This window comes from Chiloscyllium plagiosum, chromosome 32 (genome assembly GCF_004010195.1).
Source record: "Chiloscyllium plagiosum isolate BGI_BamShark_2017 chromosome 32, ASM401019v2, whole genome shotgun sequence".
Lineage (NCBI taxonomy): Eukaryota > Metazoa > Chordata > Chondrichthyes > Orectolobiformes > Hemiscylliidae > Chiloscyllium > Chiloscyllium plagiosum.
The window spans coordinates 43,736,844-43,754,245 of NC_057741.1; the positions used below are offsets into that span (position 1 = coordinate 43,736,844).

General features: G+C 41.7%; 1 protein-coding gene across 3 annotated transcripts in view; it reads right to left on the minus strand.

Moving 5' to 3' along the window:
• The window catches only part of usp8 (ubiquitin specific peptidase 8), a 64,495-nt gene that overhangs the window by 4,739 nt on the left and 42,354 nt on the right, over window positions 1-17,402 (minus strand). For all 3 annotated transcript variants that reach the window (XM_043674581.1, XM_043674579.1, XM_043674582.1), the window contains exons 11-18: window positions 13,766-14,338; window positions 11,491-11,571; window positions 7,176-7,435; window positions 6,201-6,413; window positions 4,350-4,560; window positions 3,586-3,819; window positions 959-1,101; window positions 328-460 (exon numbers count right to left, since the gene is read on the minus strand). In XM_043674581.1, the coding sequence (XP_043530516.1) occupies window positions 328-460; window positions 959-1,101; window positions 3,586-3,819; window positions 4,350-4,560; window positions 6,201-6,413; window positions 7,176-7,435; window positions 11,491-11,571; window positions 13,766-14,338 (1,848 nt within the window). The remainder of the gene's footprint in view (window positions 1-327; window positions 461-958; window positions 1,102-3,585; window positions 3,820-4,349; window positions 4,561-6,200; window positions 6,414-7,175; window positions 7,436-11,490; window positions 11,572-13,765; window positions 14,339-17,402) is intronic.

A 17,402-nucleotide genomic window follows, 5' to 3' on the forward strand; every position in this document is an offset into this window, starting at 1 on the left:
ACATAACATTTGGGCAAAGGAAATAAAATTATTTCACTCAAAGTGGGGATTTCTTATAACAAATTGTTTGTGTTTAAAAAGAAAATGATAGAATCAGCCAGTTTGGATAAAAGCAGGTTTTCAGCTCATTTCGTCATTTTTCTGGGATTTAATGTGAAATAGGTAAAACCATTAACATTAACTTGGAGAGGGTAAAACTCACCTCAGTGCACTCAACTAGATAAATGTTGAATATTTTGTTTTAGATTTACAACAAACCCTTACAGCTGCTTAACCACGACCCAAGAAATTTATAAATTATAAAGAGATGAGAATTTAGCCATTTACCGACACGGCAAATAAATTGTATCTTTTCACATTGCTCCTAGGGCCAATTAGGTAGCTGAATAAGTCCAGATTCTCCAATGGAAAGTCAACATTTGTCTGTAGCTTCTGTTTCCATCTCCCTTCATAAGAGAATCTGTGGGAAAAAAAACCAAGTGAGTACTTGTTAACACTGGAGCAGGACCAACTGAGCAAATTGACAATCTTTGGCTGTGCTCATAGCGCTTATTGTAGTGAGGAAGGAGTAGCTCTCATACTTCCTACAGCTTTGTGATTTAAGTCTAGATAAAAAATAAACAAACATTTTTTCCTCCCACTTGTAGCTCACATTACAGTCCATAAGCATGAGCCAGCCATTGCCCTCAGTCACCCATCAGACGCCTGTTTTCATCTCCAATGATGGTAACAAAGTCCCAGCAACCTTGCTCTCTTCAGGAAAAATATCTCAATTTCTAAGACTGGATAGTGATCAAGAGCATGCAGAGTGTGGCTAAGTTGTCCACAACCCAGCGTGACACAGACAGTCTGATTGCACTAACCCCAGTCTGGCCTTGTCATAGAATAGCAAAGAAAATGCCCAGGCTGATCTGTGTTCTTATGGGTCAGAACTGTCATCTCACTAAAGGAAACGCACCGTTTCAGATGTACCAATAGGATTGGGGGTAGTTTCCAGATCTCTAGCTTCTTTGTTGAGTCCCTGTGCGCTTTGCAATTGCTGCAGTGAAATCGGTTATTGTCAGTCAGCTTCTCCTCTTTGGAAAACAACTTGAGACAATCCTTCAAAAGAGAATGTTAATTTCTATTAAAATTAAAAAGTAAATCCATTGGATACAATCATTAAGTTGTGGATTTCTGTTAAAAGTCGCTCTTCAACTGCTTAAGAACTAGGTTGTGTTACCAACATTGTCTCTCTCAGGGATGAAAATGTTAATGCAATCAGACATCAAAACTAAAACAATAACAGCAAAAATGAACCTCTACTATCCTCTCAGCTGCAGACTGGTAAACTCTCCATCACACTCTCACTCAACCCATAATCCTTTCAGAATATATTCAAATGTCAATTTAATCTAAATCCCTAATTAACATGGAACTTTAGAGAAAGAGAATGTAAATAAAAATGTCTCAAAACCAAAGTGAGAAATGACATCTCACGGAATACAGGGAGAACTAGCCATTTGGATACAGAACTGGCTCAAAGGTAGTAGAGAGAGGGTGGTAGTGGAGGGTTGTTTTTCAGACTGGAGGCCTGTGACCAGTGGAGTGCCACAAGGATCGGTGCTGGGTCCACTTTTCATCATTTATATAAATGATTTGGATGAGAGCACAAGAGGTACAGTTAGTATGTTTGCAGATGACACCAAAATCGGAGGTGTAGTGGACAGCGAAGGTTACCTCAAATTACAAAGGGGTCTTGATCAGACGGGCCAGTGGGCTCAGTGGCAGATGGAGTTTAATTCAGACAAATGCGTGCTGCTGCATTTTGGGAAAGCAAGTCTTAGCAGGACTTATACACTTAATGGTAAGGGCCGAGGGAGTGTTGCTGAATAAAGGGACCTTGGAGCGCAGGTTTATAGCTCCTTGCAAGTGGTGTCGCAGGTAGGTAGGTAGGATAGTAAAGGCGGCGTTGGTATTCTTTCCTTTATTGGTCAGAGAATTGAGTACAGGAGTTGGGAGGTCATGTTGTGGCTGTACAAGACATTGGTTAGGCCACTGTTGGAATATTGCATGCAATTCTGGTCTCCTTATCAGAAAGATGTTGTGAAACTTGAAAGGGTTCAGAAAAGATTTACAAGGACATTGCCAAGGTTGGAGGATTTGAGCTATAGGGAGAGGTTGAACAGGCTAGGGCTGTTTTCCCTGGAGCGGAGGCGGCTGAGTGGTGACCTTATAGAGGTGTACAAAATCGGAGGGGCATGGATAGGGTAAATAGACAAAGTCTTTTCCTTGGGGTGCAGGAATCCAGAATGAGAGGGCATAGGTTTAGGGTGAGAAGGGAAAGATAAAAAAAAGATACCTAAGGGGCAACTTTTTCACGCAGAGGGTCGTACGTGTATGGAATGAGCTGCCAGAGGAAGTGGTGGAGGCTGGTACAATTGCAACATTTAAAAGGCATCTGGATGGGTATATGAATAGGAAGGGTTTGGAGGGATATGGACCAGGTGGGACTAGATTGGATTGGGATATCTAGTCGGCATGGATGGGTTGGACTTAAGAGTTTGTTTCCATGCTGTACCTCTGACTGCTCCAGAAATATTTCATGCAAAGCTCTTGATTAAAGGCTAATCCATTTTGACAATTTTCTCCCTCATCACCTAAAATTCTGACCCAATTTTCAAGGTTAACACTACAGCACGCCACTGTAAAAGTACTGCATTCCTGGAGGACCTGAATTTCAAGTGAGCCATTAAGGCCTGGTCCCCAGCCAACACCCTTTTCATCAGTAAATATGACCACAGGTAATTCACTTCATTACTATTTGTGGCGTCATTGTAATGTAGGGAAGCCATGAGCAATGACATCCCTACATGATTAAATTAAGATGTGCCAGTAGGCTATTATCTCCATTACAAACTGAACACATTTTCACCACATGTGCACATGCAACAAGGATTGTTGGATGACAATCAAAAGCAGGAACTTATATTATGCCCAGTCACAGAAATTCAACACAATGTGATAGCCACAAACTCAGCTTCTTACTTTCTGAACAAGGAGGACACAGATCAGCCAGGGGCAAAGTCACAATCAGACCTAATCTGTCAGAGCTGCGCCTGGTGCTCCCAGGCTAAGGTCTAGCTGCGGAGGGGAGAGAAAACAACACCAAGGATATTCACACTTTTCAATCACTACAGGGTTAGAACAAGCTCAGACACTATATTTCTGTCCTCTTGGAGAGGGCGATTGGGGACTAGTAAGACATGAAGGTTAACAATAAAGCTCAGTCACAGTTACAATGCCCCCCCTCTGTCCTGAAGGTGAACTATGCAAAGCTCATTTCCATCGGCACCCTCTTTCCTATCTAATCATTTAACAAAATGGCTCTCCTTGATTTACATTTAAAAATGTGATGGCAGGAAATGTAATTACCACAGGACCAAAGATGAGCCTAACCATATGGGTTATAACCATATAACTGTTCCATCTCTCAGACATCATCCCTCCCTCCCATAGCCCAGCCCAACCACGAAATGAGACTAATAAAAATTTTGAACAAAAGCAACGAACAAATAATCTACAATGCTCTTGTAAATATCGTACCTGGAGAGAACATTTGCTAGATGATGGAAGTGGCAAAGATAGATACATAAAGGCTTCAAATGTACGAGACCTCTTATGACAAGTCAGACACTGCACGGTTGACTTAAATTGACCTTGGAACAAAGCCACAATAATTGACTCATTGAGAAGTTTATGCTTTTGCCAAGCTAAGTCTGCTGCTCTTGTGTCATCCAAGCTATCTGTGTTTTCCTCTTTGTATCTCTTCCGGTCAGCCTGAGAGAAATTAGAAGGAGAAAATTAGTTCCAGATTAGGAATATATATTTATCCCGCACTGCGAGCTGATCAAAGAATGGACAAACCAACCATTCACTAGCAATGACTAAGCATCTGGCACGTGGGAGTAGAGGTCAGGATTTCCTTACCAGAATGACAGTGAGAGCTATATCACAATCTACAAATTATCTTCATATGAACATCACATTGTTTCGCTGTCAGAAAGATCAGAATCAGACTATTCTTATCCAATGTGACTAAACTTCAGTCAATTACCACACATTCACTAGGGCAGCAGCTTTTTAAAAACTTTGGTCAAGAGAATGTTGGCATCACTGGCTAGGCAAGAAAAAAAAACTCAGCTGCAACCTGAGCCACCCTCATGAATTCAGAAAACCACTTATTGATGCAACAGAAAGGAGGGAGTAAGGGGGAAGTGAGGGGGCTGGAGGGTAGCAAGGGCAGGAGGGAATCTACACATTTCCAAATTGTGCACATTGCAATGTCACTGCATTCTGTCAGCTCTTACCTTATTAAGATCTTCATGGAGTCCATCCATTAGAAACAGAAGCAATTCCTGGGAATCCTGTTGCACATACCCTGCAAACGTGTCATTTATTTTTCCTATGCGTCCCTTAAAATCTCTTGGACTGATGTATTTATATTGACCTGACCACAAGCTCTTCATTATCACACAAAACTCTTCAGCCACCTCACCTTTATGACCAAGAATGTTTGACCTATCCAAAACAAAACAAATTGGAATTATTCATTTTACACAACAAGCCTTCCAACAACAGGATTACACTTTAAGACAGACAAAGAGAGCAATAGTTTTGTTATAAGCAGAGAGATTTCAGCTTTAAATTTCTAAGATTTCATTGTGAATTAACTACTCCATACGACCCAGGAGTGCATTCGGCGAGAGTCTGCTCTGCCATTCAATGACATTATAGCTGCAGGTTGGTATTTGTTAGCATCAGTGATTTGACACTTCAGAAGAATCCTGGACTTTACAATGGTAGAGTGTAATCAATGTTGCCTTTAAAATGTATCTGCTGTGCACAGGTTTTCAGTACATGGTTGTCTTAAATTGTTCTTAAGATAGCTGTACATGCTCAGCATATGTAGAATAAAGTCAATGTCGAATCTTCCAGACTGCATCTCAGCTGACACACTGGGCGAAACGTAGAGTCATGAAACTTGGATTCATGGCTACAGTTTGTTCCAAAACTAAACCTATTCTGCAGAAACAATGGTAACATCGAAGCTACACAGTTTCGTTACTTGTTTCTGGCAATGTAAAAAAAAATTTACTTTGTAGTAATTATTCTTGGCATTGGATATTGCTGGCAAGATTGCTAACCCATAGCTGACTTGGGTGGCAACGGTAATTACTTGTTAAATTCATGCTATCAGACTAGGAGTTTCAGCAACAGCAATGCATTTCTAACTCTGGGATGATGCATGATCTGGAACGGCACTGCGTGGTGTCCCATGAATGGATATTCTTTTCATTCCAGATGAAAAAGCCAGTGAATGAACAAACAAGTGACATTTCTTTCCAAGATAGCCTTGAATAGCTTGTACTTATGCCTCCAGCATTGTTAACTAGGTAAAAGCACTAAACAAAATGAATTGCGAACCAGAATCACTCATTTACCGACCGTCAAAAGACTTTTTTAATTCTAAAAGAGATGGGGTTGTTGCTGGTTAGGATCAGCAAATATTACATCTAATTGATAATCAAGACTATTCCAGACATTGTTGTTTTTTTGGAGGAGGGTGTGTTGAGTATGACTCCCAATTTGCCTGGCCTTTTAACCTTTCCCTGGAGGAGTCATTGGAGTAAGAGACTCTGTGAAAAGAGTTGGCTGCTTGGCTTCCTTCATCATACTGTGCTTTCTAAGCAACACAGTTTGTTAATTTGGACAACAGATAGCATTTGTGTCCATCTGTTTCAGCTACAGCTATAGCATTCAAACGTCAAGTCAGCGAATTGTGGATTTATATTCCTCTCCAGGGCAACACCCAAAAAAAAATCCAAGCTGACACTTCAGTGCAGAACCCGGGGAGTGGTGGATATCAGAGGTGCCAACTTTCAAACGCAATGTTAAATCAAGACCCAGTTTGCCTCTCAGCTGGATGTAAACTTTTCCATGACAGGTATTTTGAAAAGTTATTTCCAGTGACCTGAATAATAATTATCCCTCAATCAACATTACTTCAAAAACAATTATCCAGTTATTATCCTGTATACAACAGCCACTAGACTTCAGAAGCAATTCACTGACTGTAAAATACTTGGGGTCATGGGAAATGCACAACATTTTTTGTCTTTCACCACACCATGATATGGCTTACAAATAGTAATTGTTACCTGTTAATATCTTGTTGGTAGAAGTTTTTATTGAAGTACTCTGCCAGATGAGGAGTGTTGCATAAACACTGCAAGATGGAATTCATGTAGCAGGTGTTACCAAGGTTTCGCAGACCAGTCAATGCTCGCCCCATCCCACCATATACAGGGTTCAGGTTTCGGATTTGAGAAGCAGAAGGGCTGGAGATTTCTGTTTTGCTGTAGCCAGAGGGCCTGCAAAAGACGTTAAAAATATTCCATGCAATTCAGGGCAAGGACCAGGGACTTCCTAATTATTCAATTAGGAAGGTTCACATTTATATTCATTACAAAAAGTAATTATACTATTTATAGTTTGAAAATACACACTAGTGTGGAGAAAGTTCAGATTTTGTGCATGTTTTACAGGAACGTCTGTACACTTTGGATACGGTAATTCAAAATTATGGAGTAATTTTGCAACAGATCACAATTGCAAACTGGAGGTTTACCAAAACATTTTAGATTGAGTTGGAAGTGTGGTTGGATGGAGGGTGGTTGGGAGAATGGACAAACAGGTTTACCTTTGCCAAGAGATCTAAGGGGCAACTTCTTCACTCAGAGTGGTACATGTATGGAAGTAGCTGCCAGAGGAAATGGTGGAGGCCGGTACAATTGCAACATTTAAAAGGGATCTGGACGGGTATATGAATAGGAAGGGTTTGGAGGGATATAGGCCGGTGCTGGCACGTGGGACTAGATTGGGTTGGGATATCTGGTTGGCATGGACGGGTTGAATCGAAGAGTCCGTTTTTATGCTGTTCATCTCTATGACTCTAAGCACAGTTCTCCGAGTGTCAAGTCCACAGTGGCAATAACAAAGATGCAGGAACAAGTAACTGGTTTGAGTTGTGATCAGAACATTAGTGAATAAAATCTTAATTTGCACCTGAGAAAATTGAGTCAATTATATTGTTAACCATAGACAACAGCTTGAAAATAATTAAAAGAACCTACTTGGTTTCCCGATTGACTGTGGGCACTATTTTTGTTGTTGCTTTGTTTTGCTCCTCTTGAATGGCTTGGGCAATATCCGGTGAGGAGAATGAACGCTTTAACTTAGGAACATCGACATCTTTTGCAGTTTGTGGTTTGGCTTTGTGAGTTGGAGGGGTTGCAGGAGGAGTAATTGATGGCACCATTTCAGGCGGATACATGTGCACAGAGTTCGTTGGTGAATGATAGTAACGGTAGGTTCCAGTCACCACATCAAGAAACTGAAAAGAAGCAAATACAAGATGGGACGTTTACTTAAAAAGATTAGATTTGCCTTTTTCTATGGAATACCAAAAATTGACATTTCCAATGAAATACATTAAAAGATATGTCTTACTAGATTATGGAAAAAAGTTGGTAAAACTTCCATAGTGTTATTTTATTTGCTCAAGGCTGTGCTTGTTGCAGATAGCAGAAATACTGCTTTTGCACAAACAAATAATTTACAGCAGAGTTTACAACTTAGATTGCCACGATTGCTTTGTCCCAATAGTGATCTTGGTGGAATTAAATATATCTTGGCACAGACAGGATGGGCTGAATGGTCTTTTTGTGCCACAACCTTTCAATAGTTCCATACCTCCATTCACCAGAATCAAAGCACTTTGGTCCAACACATTGTGCTGCACAGCTGCTGGAAGTCCATACGTTAAGCTACTTATTGCAGTTATTTCCACAAAGAATTAACAAAATGAAATCCTGAGCAGCATTTTATTGGGGAACCGATGACTTGCTCATTACTGGTCTGCCTATGATAGAGCACTCCATGAGTTGATAGGAGAGGGCAAATGTGATTAAAATTACTGAATTGTCCCAGAGGGGCACTTGTGTCGCAGGGGTACAAAGAACAAAAATATCACAGCACAGGAATAGGTCCTTTGGCCCTGCAAGCATGTATTAATCTAGATCCTCTATCTAAACCTGTCGCCTATTTTCTTAGAATCTGTATCCCTCTGCTCCCTGCCCATGTACATGTCCAGATACATATTAAATCATGCTCTTGTGCCCACTTCTACCGGCAGCACGTTCTGTGTAAAGAAGATTCTATGCATATCTCCCCTAAACTTTTCCCCTCTCACTTTAAGCCCCTAGTAATGGAGTCCCCAACTCTGGGAGAAAGCTTCTGGCTATCCACCCTGTCTACAGTTCTCATGATTTTATAGACCTCAATCAGGTCCTCCTTCAACCTCCATCCTCCCAATGAAAATAACCCTAATCTACTCAACCTTTCTTCATAGCTAGTGCCCGCCATACCAGGCGAAACCTGACAAATCTCCTCTGAACCCTCTCCAAAACATCCACTTCTTTTTGATAAGATGGTGACCATAACTGTACGCAGTATTCCAAATGTGGCTGAACCAAAGTCCTATACAACTGTAACATGACCTGCTAACCTTTGTATTCAATAGCTCGTCCGATGAAGGAAAGCATGCTGCATACCTTCTTGACCACTATCGACCTGCATTGCCACCTTCAGGGTGCAGTGGACCTAAACAGTCAGATCTCTCTGTACATCAAATACTCCCCAGAGCTTTTCCATTTACTGTACAGTTTGCTCTTGAATTGGATCTTCCAAAATGCATCAGCTAACATTTGTCCAGATTTAACTCCATTTGCCATTTCTATGCCCAACTCTCCAATCTATCCATATTCTGCTGCATTCTCTGACAGTCCACTCACCAATCTTAGTGTCACCTGCAAACGTGCTAATCAGAGCACCTATACCTTCTTCCAGCCCTCTGGGACCTCACCAGTGTTCAAGGATGCTGCAAAGATAACTATTAAGGCCCCAGCTATTTCCCCTCTCGCTCCCCTCAGTAACCTGGGATGGATTCTATCTGACATGAAGACTTGTCCATCTTAATGCCTTTTTGAATACCAAACACTTCCTCCCTCCTTCTGCTGACGTGACCGAGAGTAATCAAACATCTATCTCTTGACATGAAGACTTGTCCATCTTAATGCCTTTTTGAATACCCAACACTTCCTCCCTCCTTCTGCTGACGTGACCGAGTAATCAAACATCTATCTCTAACCTCAACATCCATCATGTCCTCTCCTCTGTGAATACTGACACATTAAGAATCTTACCCATTTTCTCTGACTCCACACATAACTTGCCTCCTTTGTACTTGAGTGGGCCAACCCTTTCTCCAGGTACCCTCTTGCTCCTTATATACGAATAAAAGGCTTTGGGATTTGCTAAAGATATTTCATGACCCCTTATTGCCTTAAGTCCTTGTTCAGATTGGTCCTACTTTCCCAATATTCTTCCAAAGCTTCATCTGTTTTCGGTCACCTAGACCTTATGTACACTTCCTTTTTCCTCTTCGCAAGACTCAATTTCACCTGTCATCTATGGTTCCCTAATCTTGCCATTTCTATCCTTCATTTTCACAGGGACATGTCTGTCCTGCAATCTAATCAACCGCTCTTTAAAAGCCTCCCAAATATCAAATATACCCTCAAACAGCTGCTCCCAATTCACATTCCCCAGCTCCTGTTGAATTTTGCTATAGTTGGCCTTCCCCCAATTTAGCACTCTTCCTTTAGGACCACTCTCATCTTTGCCCATGAGTATTCTAAAACTTACGGAATTAGGATCACTATTCCCAAAGTAACCTCCCACTGAAACTTCAACCACCTGGCCGGTCTCATTCCCTAACACTGGGTCCAGCATGAGCTTCTTCTAACCCTTCTGAGTTAGGCTATTTACTTACTGCTCTATTAAACCCTCCCGAATGCTCCTTACAAATTCAGCTCCATCTACACCTCTAATACCATGTGAATCCCTGTCAATGTTGGGAAAATTAAAATCTCCCATCACCACCACCCTGTTGCTCCTACATCTTTCCATAATCTATTGTACCTCTCTCTCATGCTCGCTGTTGGGAGGCCTGTAGTACAGCCCCAACGTTGCTTCTGCACCTTTTCTATTTCTGAGCTCTGCCCATATTACCTACTGCTAGAGTCTTCCACAGTTCCCTCCTTCAGCACAGCTGTGATATCCTTTCTGACCAGTAATGCAACTCTTCCACCCCCTAGACTGCCCTGTCTATCCTTCCTGAAGCATCTATATCCTGGGATATTTAGTTGCCTATAATGCCCTTCCCTCAACCAAGTCTCAGTAATAGCAATAACACTATACTACCAGGTACTAACCCAAGCCCCAAGTGCATCTGCTTTACCTACTAAACTTCTCACATTAAAACAAATGCACCTCAGACCACCAGTCCCTTTACGTTCATCATCTGGTCCCTGCCTACTCTTCCCCTTAATCATGCCGACTTCAGTGTCTTGGGTTGAGAATGTGGCACTGGAAGAGCATAGCAGGTCAGGCAGCATCTGAGGAGCAGGAGAATCAATATTTCAGGCATAAGCTCTTCATCAAGAAAGGGGTTCGGTATCTAGTTCCTTACTGGTTTCAGTTACTACCTGTTTACTGTCCACCAACCACCTCATTTGGTTCCCATCCCCCTGGCACGTTAGTTTAAACCCTTCCCAGCAGCGTTAGCAAAAACACACCCAAGGATATTGGTTCCAGTCCTGCCTAGGTATAGACCACCCAATTTTAATAGTCTCACCTCCCCCAGAACTGGTCCCAATGTCCCAAAAATCTGAACCCCTCTCTCCTCCACCACCTCCCAAGCCATGTATTCATCCTGCCTATTCTTTTATTTCCACTGACTAGCATGGCATTGGTAGCAATCCTGAGATTACTACTTCTGAGGTCCTACTTTTTAAACTTAGCTCCCAACTCCCTAAAATTCTGCTTGCAGGAACTCACCCCTTTTTTTTTTTTAGCCTATATCACTGGTGCCTATATACACCACAACAGCTGGCTGTTCACCCTCCCCCTTCAGAATGACCTGCAGCCGATCTGAGACATCCCTAACCTTGCACCTGGGAAGCAACATACCATTCGGAAGTCACGTTTTCAACCACAGAACAGTCTGTCTATTCCCCTTACAATTGAATTCCCTACGACTATAGCCCTTTCATTCTTTTTTCTCGCCCTTCTGTACAGCTGAGTCAGCCACGGTGACATGAACTTGACTACTGCTGCCTTCCCCTGGTGAGCCATCTCCCCCAATAGTATTCAAAACTGTTAAGGTCTGGGTAATTCAGGTCTCATCTGCTCCAGAGATGTTATTAACATTTCTGAACAGATTGATGAGAAAACACCACAATCTTCCTAGAGTTCGGCAGGAAAATGCAAACGCTTTCTAATTCCTTAGAAAGTGTTTTTGGCCAAAAGTCAACCTGGTTACCATACCTTCATCCATCCTTGGGGTAAGCCTGGAACTGTTCGGCCCATTTCCTCACTCCTTGCTCTGGTTAATGTATCTCTATGTTCCTATATTAAATAAAAATGATCGTTAAAGGCTTTGTGCAGATGACAAAAAAAATTATCAGCAATAAAACTGTTTTCACAAATCAAGCACATATATTCCACGGTTCCAAAAAACAGAATTAGGAAACTTACCAAGTGGATAGTTCAAAGGAGAGCCACAGACAGCATTTTCTCACTGTTTTGAAGTATGAATTTTGTCTTTCCTTTTTAACTATGTTCATACTTACAATTTCAAAATTGTTTCTGTAAAAGCCTATTATTACCAGTGGCACTTTCACTGACGGGGTATCTAATTACAGCATGATAACTCTACATCAACACAAGTGGAGGTCTTGAAACTTGACCATACAAGTAAAGGTTCATTAAAGTGTCAAGAACAGGTAAACCCTGGTTAGACAATCGCCAAGTACCAAGTAGTGCTTGGCACTACAGGTCAGAAGGAAGTGTTGATCTTGGAATGAATGCAGTGAGATATTTACTAGAATAATACTGGGACGCGAAGGGTTAAATTACAAGAAATTATGTCCACTCGGGTAGTTTCTACTATTTAGCACATATGTAGAGCTCATTATTAGGTGGGCCTGGTACTGCTTCTTGCAAGTTCTTACCCTTTCCACAATGAGCCACAGTTAGGGTGAGCTCAATAGTAGAATGAGGGGTCTACTGGATAAGATGGAGAATGGAGTGAATCAATTTGGCTACTGATGGCCCACAGTACCTTATGGAGGTGCAGGGATATCCTGGAATTTATTGTATTTGTTAGCAGTAGTATCTCAATGCAAAAGTGTGCTTTTTTTCTATACCATGTGCAGAAAGGTCCCTGCACAGATGTGGCCATGCAAAAGAAGTTCAAGGCTCCTCGCACTTAAATAAATCATCCACACACTCCAAAGAGAAAAAAAATTAGAGTAATGAGAGTTGAGGATGACCTCAGCAATGCAGAGCTTCACCATCACAGGAAACCATGTCATTTGTAGAGAGATGCAGCTGCAAAATGTAAAATGGCAAAGTTGAGACTCAAATAGGCTTTTCTTTCTTCTGTTGGTGGGCTTGTGACAGGTTACGCTCTTCAGGGCTCTCTGTCAGTAATGTTGCTGCCATGCTTTGGTGATGGACAGTGAAGTTATATGCAGGTACAGAGGCAAATAGAATGATGGCCTTTACAGCAAGATGATTGAATGCAGAAGTACAGATGTCTTGCTGCAGTTACACAGGGGCCTTGGTGAGACCACATTTGGGATTTTAAGTGTAATTTTCACCACCTTATCTGAGGAAGGATGTTCTTACTATAGAGGGAATGCAGTAAAGGTTCATCCGACTAACACATTAAGGGAGTTTTAACTAGTTAGGATGAGATTTGCTTGAGTCCAGAAAAATGGTGGTGGTTGGGGGAAATTTAATTGAAACCTCAATTTCTAACAGGATGAAACAGGATAGGTGCAGGAAAGGTTTTAGATTAGATTAGATTACTTCAGTGTGGAAACAGGCCCTTCGGCCCAACAAGTCCACACCGACCCGCCGAAGCGTAACCCATCCATTCCCGTACATTTACCCCTTTACCTAACACTACGGGCAATTTAGCATGGCCAATTCACCTGACCTGCACATCTTTGGACTGTGGGAGGAAACCGGAGCACCCGGAGGAAACCCACGCAGACACGGGGAGAATGTGCAAACTCCACACAGTCAGTCGCCTGAGTCGGGAATTGAACCCGGGTCTCTGGCGCTGTGAGGCAGCAGTGCTAACCACTGTGCCACCGTGCCGCCCACAAATGACAGGACAGATGTCCAGAACCAGGGGCTACAGTCTAAGGATATGGGGTAAAATTTCTTTACCCAGGGAGTGGTTAAGGGGGTGGAATTTGCTACCACAAAAAGCCATTGAGGTCAAAACACTGCATGATTTCAAGGCAGCGATGGATATAGCACTTGGTACTAAAATGATCAAAGGATTTGTGGGGAAAAGCATGACATGGCTATTGAGTTGAATGATCAATCATGATCATAACGAATGGCCTATTCTGGCTCCTAATTTCTATCGCTTCTATGATGTATAAAAATGGGCAGACATAATTCAATTCAGCAGGTTACTCAATATTGTCGAATACCTACAACATCTGTGTTCCTAAAATTAATATGATGGTTTGCCTTTGTTAGCACTTCTTTATTGCATTTACAAAAAAAAATTTCTAAGTACCTGCTTCTCTAAGTTTGTGCCACGAAGTCCTTCCAACTCAGAGACAGATTGTTCACCACTTTTCCTTGTGTCTGCTTGATCTCTTATCTGACTCTCAATTTTGCCTTTTTCTGGAGATGTCTTTTTTTGTTCTGCCAATCCTTTCTTTTCAGCTTCTTCTTTTTGCTGGTTGTCTTCACTTTCCTGTGCTCTCTGTTCCTCATTTTCTTTGGGTTCTCTTTCTTGGTCAGCTTTTGTTTTGAACTCTTTCTCTTCCTCTTCACACGGTTCTTTTTCTCTGCACTCTTCTTCCCTTAATCTCTCCAATCTCTCCTTCTCTTTTCTTTCTTCTTCCTGCCTTCGCTCACGCTGTTCTCTCTCCTTTCTGGCCTTCTCACCAATTAGAGCTGCTTCAGCATGAATCTGATTTCTCTCTTCATCAGTCAGTGAATTCTGTGATTCTATACAGGGCTTTGTTGACCGATCAGGAATCACTGGTCCATTGTGAACAGGTAGACTGTCAGCACCAACCACCTCTGATTTAGACAGTGATCGATTTGGCTGTTTCAGTGAAGGTTTTTTAGTTCGATCAATCTGTTTAAAATACATAAAAGCGCAGTTATCTTCATGGCCTAGAACACTTGCATACAATGGAAGTGAACATATTTAAAAAGTGAGAGGGGGGCTGGGAGCAAATAAAAGCAAGACTTGTATTGATATAGCATCTTTCACAACTACAGGATACCTCAAAGCAGCTACAGCCATTGGAGTGATATCACCTTTGAAATACAGGGATAAAGCAGTTTTGCCCACAGCACCTCTCAAAAACTGCGAAGAAATAACGTCCAGAGAATGCACTGCTCATCTTGCAAACAGAGCCTTCTGATCTTGCAACCATCCACCCTAAGGGGAATACAAATTCTCAGCTTCATGATTCAACTGAAAATCAGCATTGGCTCAGTATTGTAGTGAAGAGAGAGCCTGGTTTTCTGTACCCAACTACTGGAGAGGGTCTTGAACCTCAAACCTAACTTGAGAGACCAGTGACTACCCACAAAAATATGCCAGACACTCAAACTACAGGTTTATTAAACAGAATTAGGTAGATAATAACTTACGATTCTCTGTATATTTTCAACCTTAAATTGTACAATCAATTCAAAATATAAAAACAGCATCGAGATTCTCCAGAAGTAGAAGGAAAAACGCACAAAGTCTCATTGGCCCCTCCTGTCTGCCTCTGAATGATTGGATACAAATCAATAAATTCTGAAAAGGACTTCAATTACAGTGATTACAATGTGGAATGTTTGGGACATGAATTTATTCGGGTGGGATAGTATTGCATTGGGAGAGGAGGTGCACGTAGGGAGAACCCAGACCCAATTAAAAAGAAACGGAGGTCGGAAAAGGAATATTGTTAATCTAACTGTTCTGGGATTATATTGCTAATTTTAATGAGCTCAAAAAAACAATTTGATACTCTTCTGGTAATCAAAGTTAATGATATTTCTAAATCCTAAAAGAAAAAGAGTTAGACAAAAATAGCCAATTTCTTTTGCAACTTATGTGTTTAGTGAACCTTAATTCCAGGTTATACAGATGCTAACTGCTACCCTTTTGGATAGGCTGAAAGTAATCGCAGATTGCCCAAATTCAACAAAGCCTGACAGCAGTGGTGGACAAGTTGTTGAGGGACAGGATTTACATGTATTAGGATAGGCAAGGATGGATGAGAGTGTATCAATATGGCTTTGCTTGTGAGAAATCTTAACTCACTAACTTGAGTTTTTTTGAAGAAGTGACCATGGTCGACCATATCTATATGGACTTCAGCAAGGCTTTTGACAAAGTTCTGTATGGTAGACTGGTTAGCAAAATTAGATCACATAGAAGATGGTCACAGGCCCCTGTGCTCTGAAAAGCAACCCTCTTCCACCACCTTCTGTCTCCTTTCTGATTAAGGTCCCATTGTACTCTGAGATAATCTCCTTCGCTGCCCACTACACCACCAATTTTGGTGTCATCTGCAAACTTAGTAATCATTCCTCATATATAAATCATTTGGATGTGAATATAAAAAAGTGACAAAAAAAAGTGGACCCAGCACTGATCCTTGTGGCACACCGCTAGTCACAGGCCTCCAGTCTGAAAAGCAACCCTCTGCCACCACCGTCTCCTATCTTCAGACCAGTGGTGTGCCAGAAGGATCAGTGCTGGGTCCACTGGTTTTTGCGAAAGAAAAATGACAGCGAAGGAGTTATCTCAGAGTACGGTGGGACCTTCATCAAATAGGTCGAGGAGTGGCAGATGGAGTTTAATTTAGGTAAATGTGAGGTGTTGCATTTTGCTAAGGCAAACCAGGGGAGGAATTATACCCTTAATGATAGGTTCCCGTGGAGTGTTACTGAACAAAGAACTTGGACTGCAGGTCATAGTTCCTTGAAAGTGGAGTTGCAGGTAGACAGGGTAGTGAAGGCGGCTTTTGGTATTTATTGATCAGTGCACTGAGTACAGGAGTTACAATTTCACACTGCAGCTTTCCAGGACATTGGTTAGGCCACTTTTGGAATATTGTGTTCAATTCTGTTCTCCTTGATACAGGCAAGATGGCGTTAATCTTGAAAGGGTACAGAAAAGATTTACAGGAATGTTGCCAGGTTTGGAGGGTTTGAACTACAGGGAGAGGCTGAAAAGGCTGGGGCTATTTCCCTGGAGTGTTGGAGGCCAAGGGGTGACCTTGTAGAGGTTTATAAAATCATGAGGGGCACGATAGGATGAATAGCCAAGGTCGTTTTCTGAGGGTAGGGGAGTCTAAAAATAGACAGCATAGGTTTAAGGTGAAAGGGGAAAGATTTAAAAGGGTCCTAAGGGGCAACTTTTTCAGGCAGAGGGTGTTGCGTGTATGGAAGGAGTTGCAGAGAAAGTGGTGGAGCCTAGTAGGATTACAACATTTAAAAGGCATTTGGAAGGGTTTATTTTGACTTGAAGTGTTGTTGAAGCTGCACCCATCGAGTCAAGTCGACAGTATTCCATCACATTCCTGACCAATGTCTCACAGATGGTGGTCAGGCTTTGGAAGTGAGGAGGGGATTGATCTCTACAAAATTCCAAGCTCTGACTTGCTCTTGTAGCCACAATGTTTGGCGAGTCCAAGTCAGTGCTGGGCAATGATAATTTGCGTTTTCCCAGGGTGAGCTAATAATAGCTTTCAGATACACGTGGAGACCATAAGATGCTCTTTTAGTTAAGTATATTACCTTCTGTAAATTAAGCACTAGCTGTCAGGAAGAGGTTGTTATCATCTGTAAAGAGAGCTAATCTATCTTTAGTAACATGAGTGAATGACATTGCAATTGAATATTAGCCATGATTATGGTGAAGTGGGTGCAATGGGGCCACTAGTCTACCCCTTGCCTATTTCCACATTTTCTTTTAGTTTAGGAATCAAAATTCAATGAACACTTTAAAGGTTAAACAGAAACTATTTGATAATGGCATCCCTGAAGACATGAAGTTTTCCCCTCTCACCACAAACCTGAAATATTGGGAGTCATTTAACCTAATGGCTGAAACAACTACAAAAAATATTTTTGCAGTTTGAGAAAAGGATAGATCTACATTCCAGCCCAGGAGAAAGTTTGGGACATACCTGTAT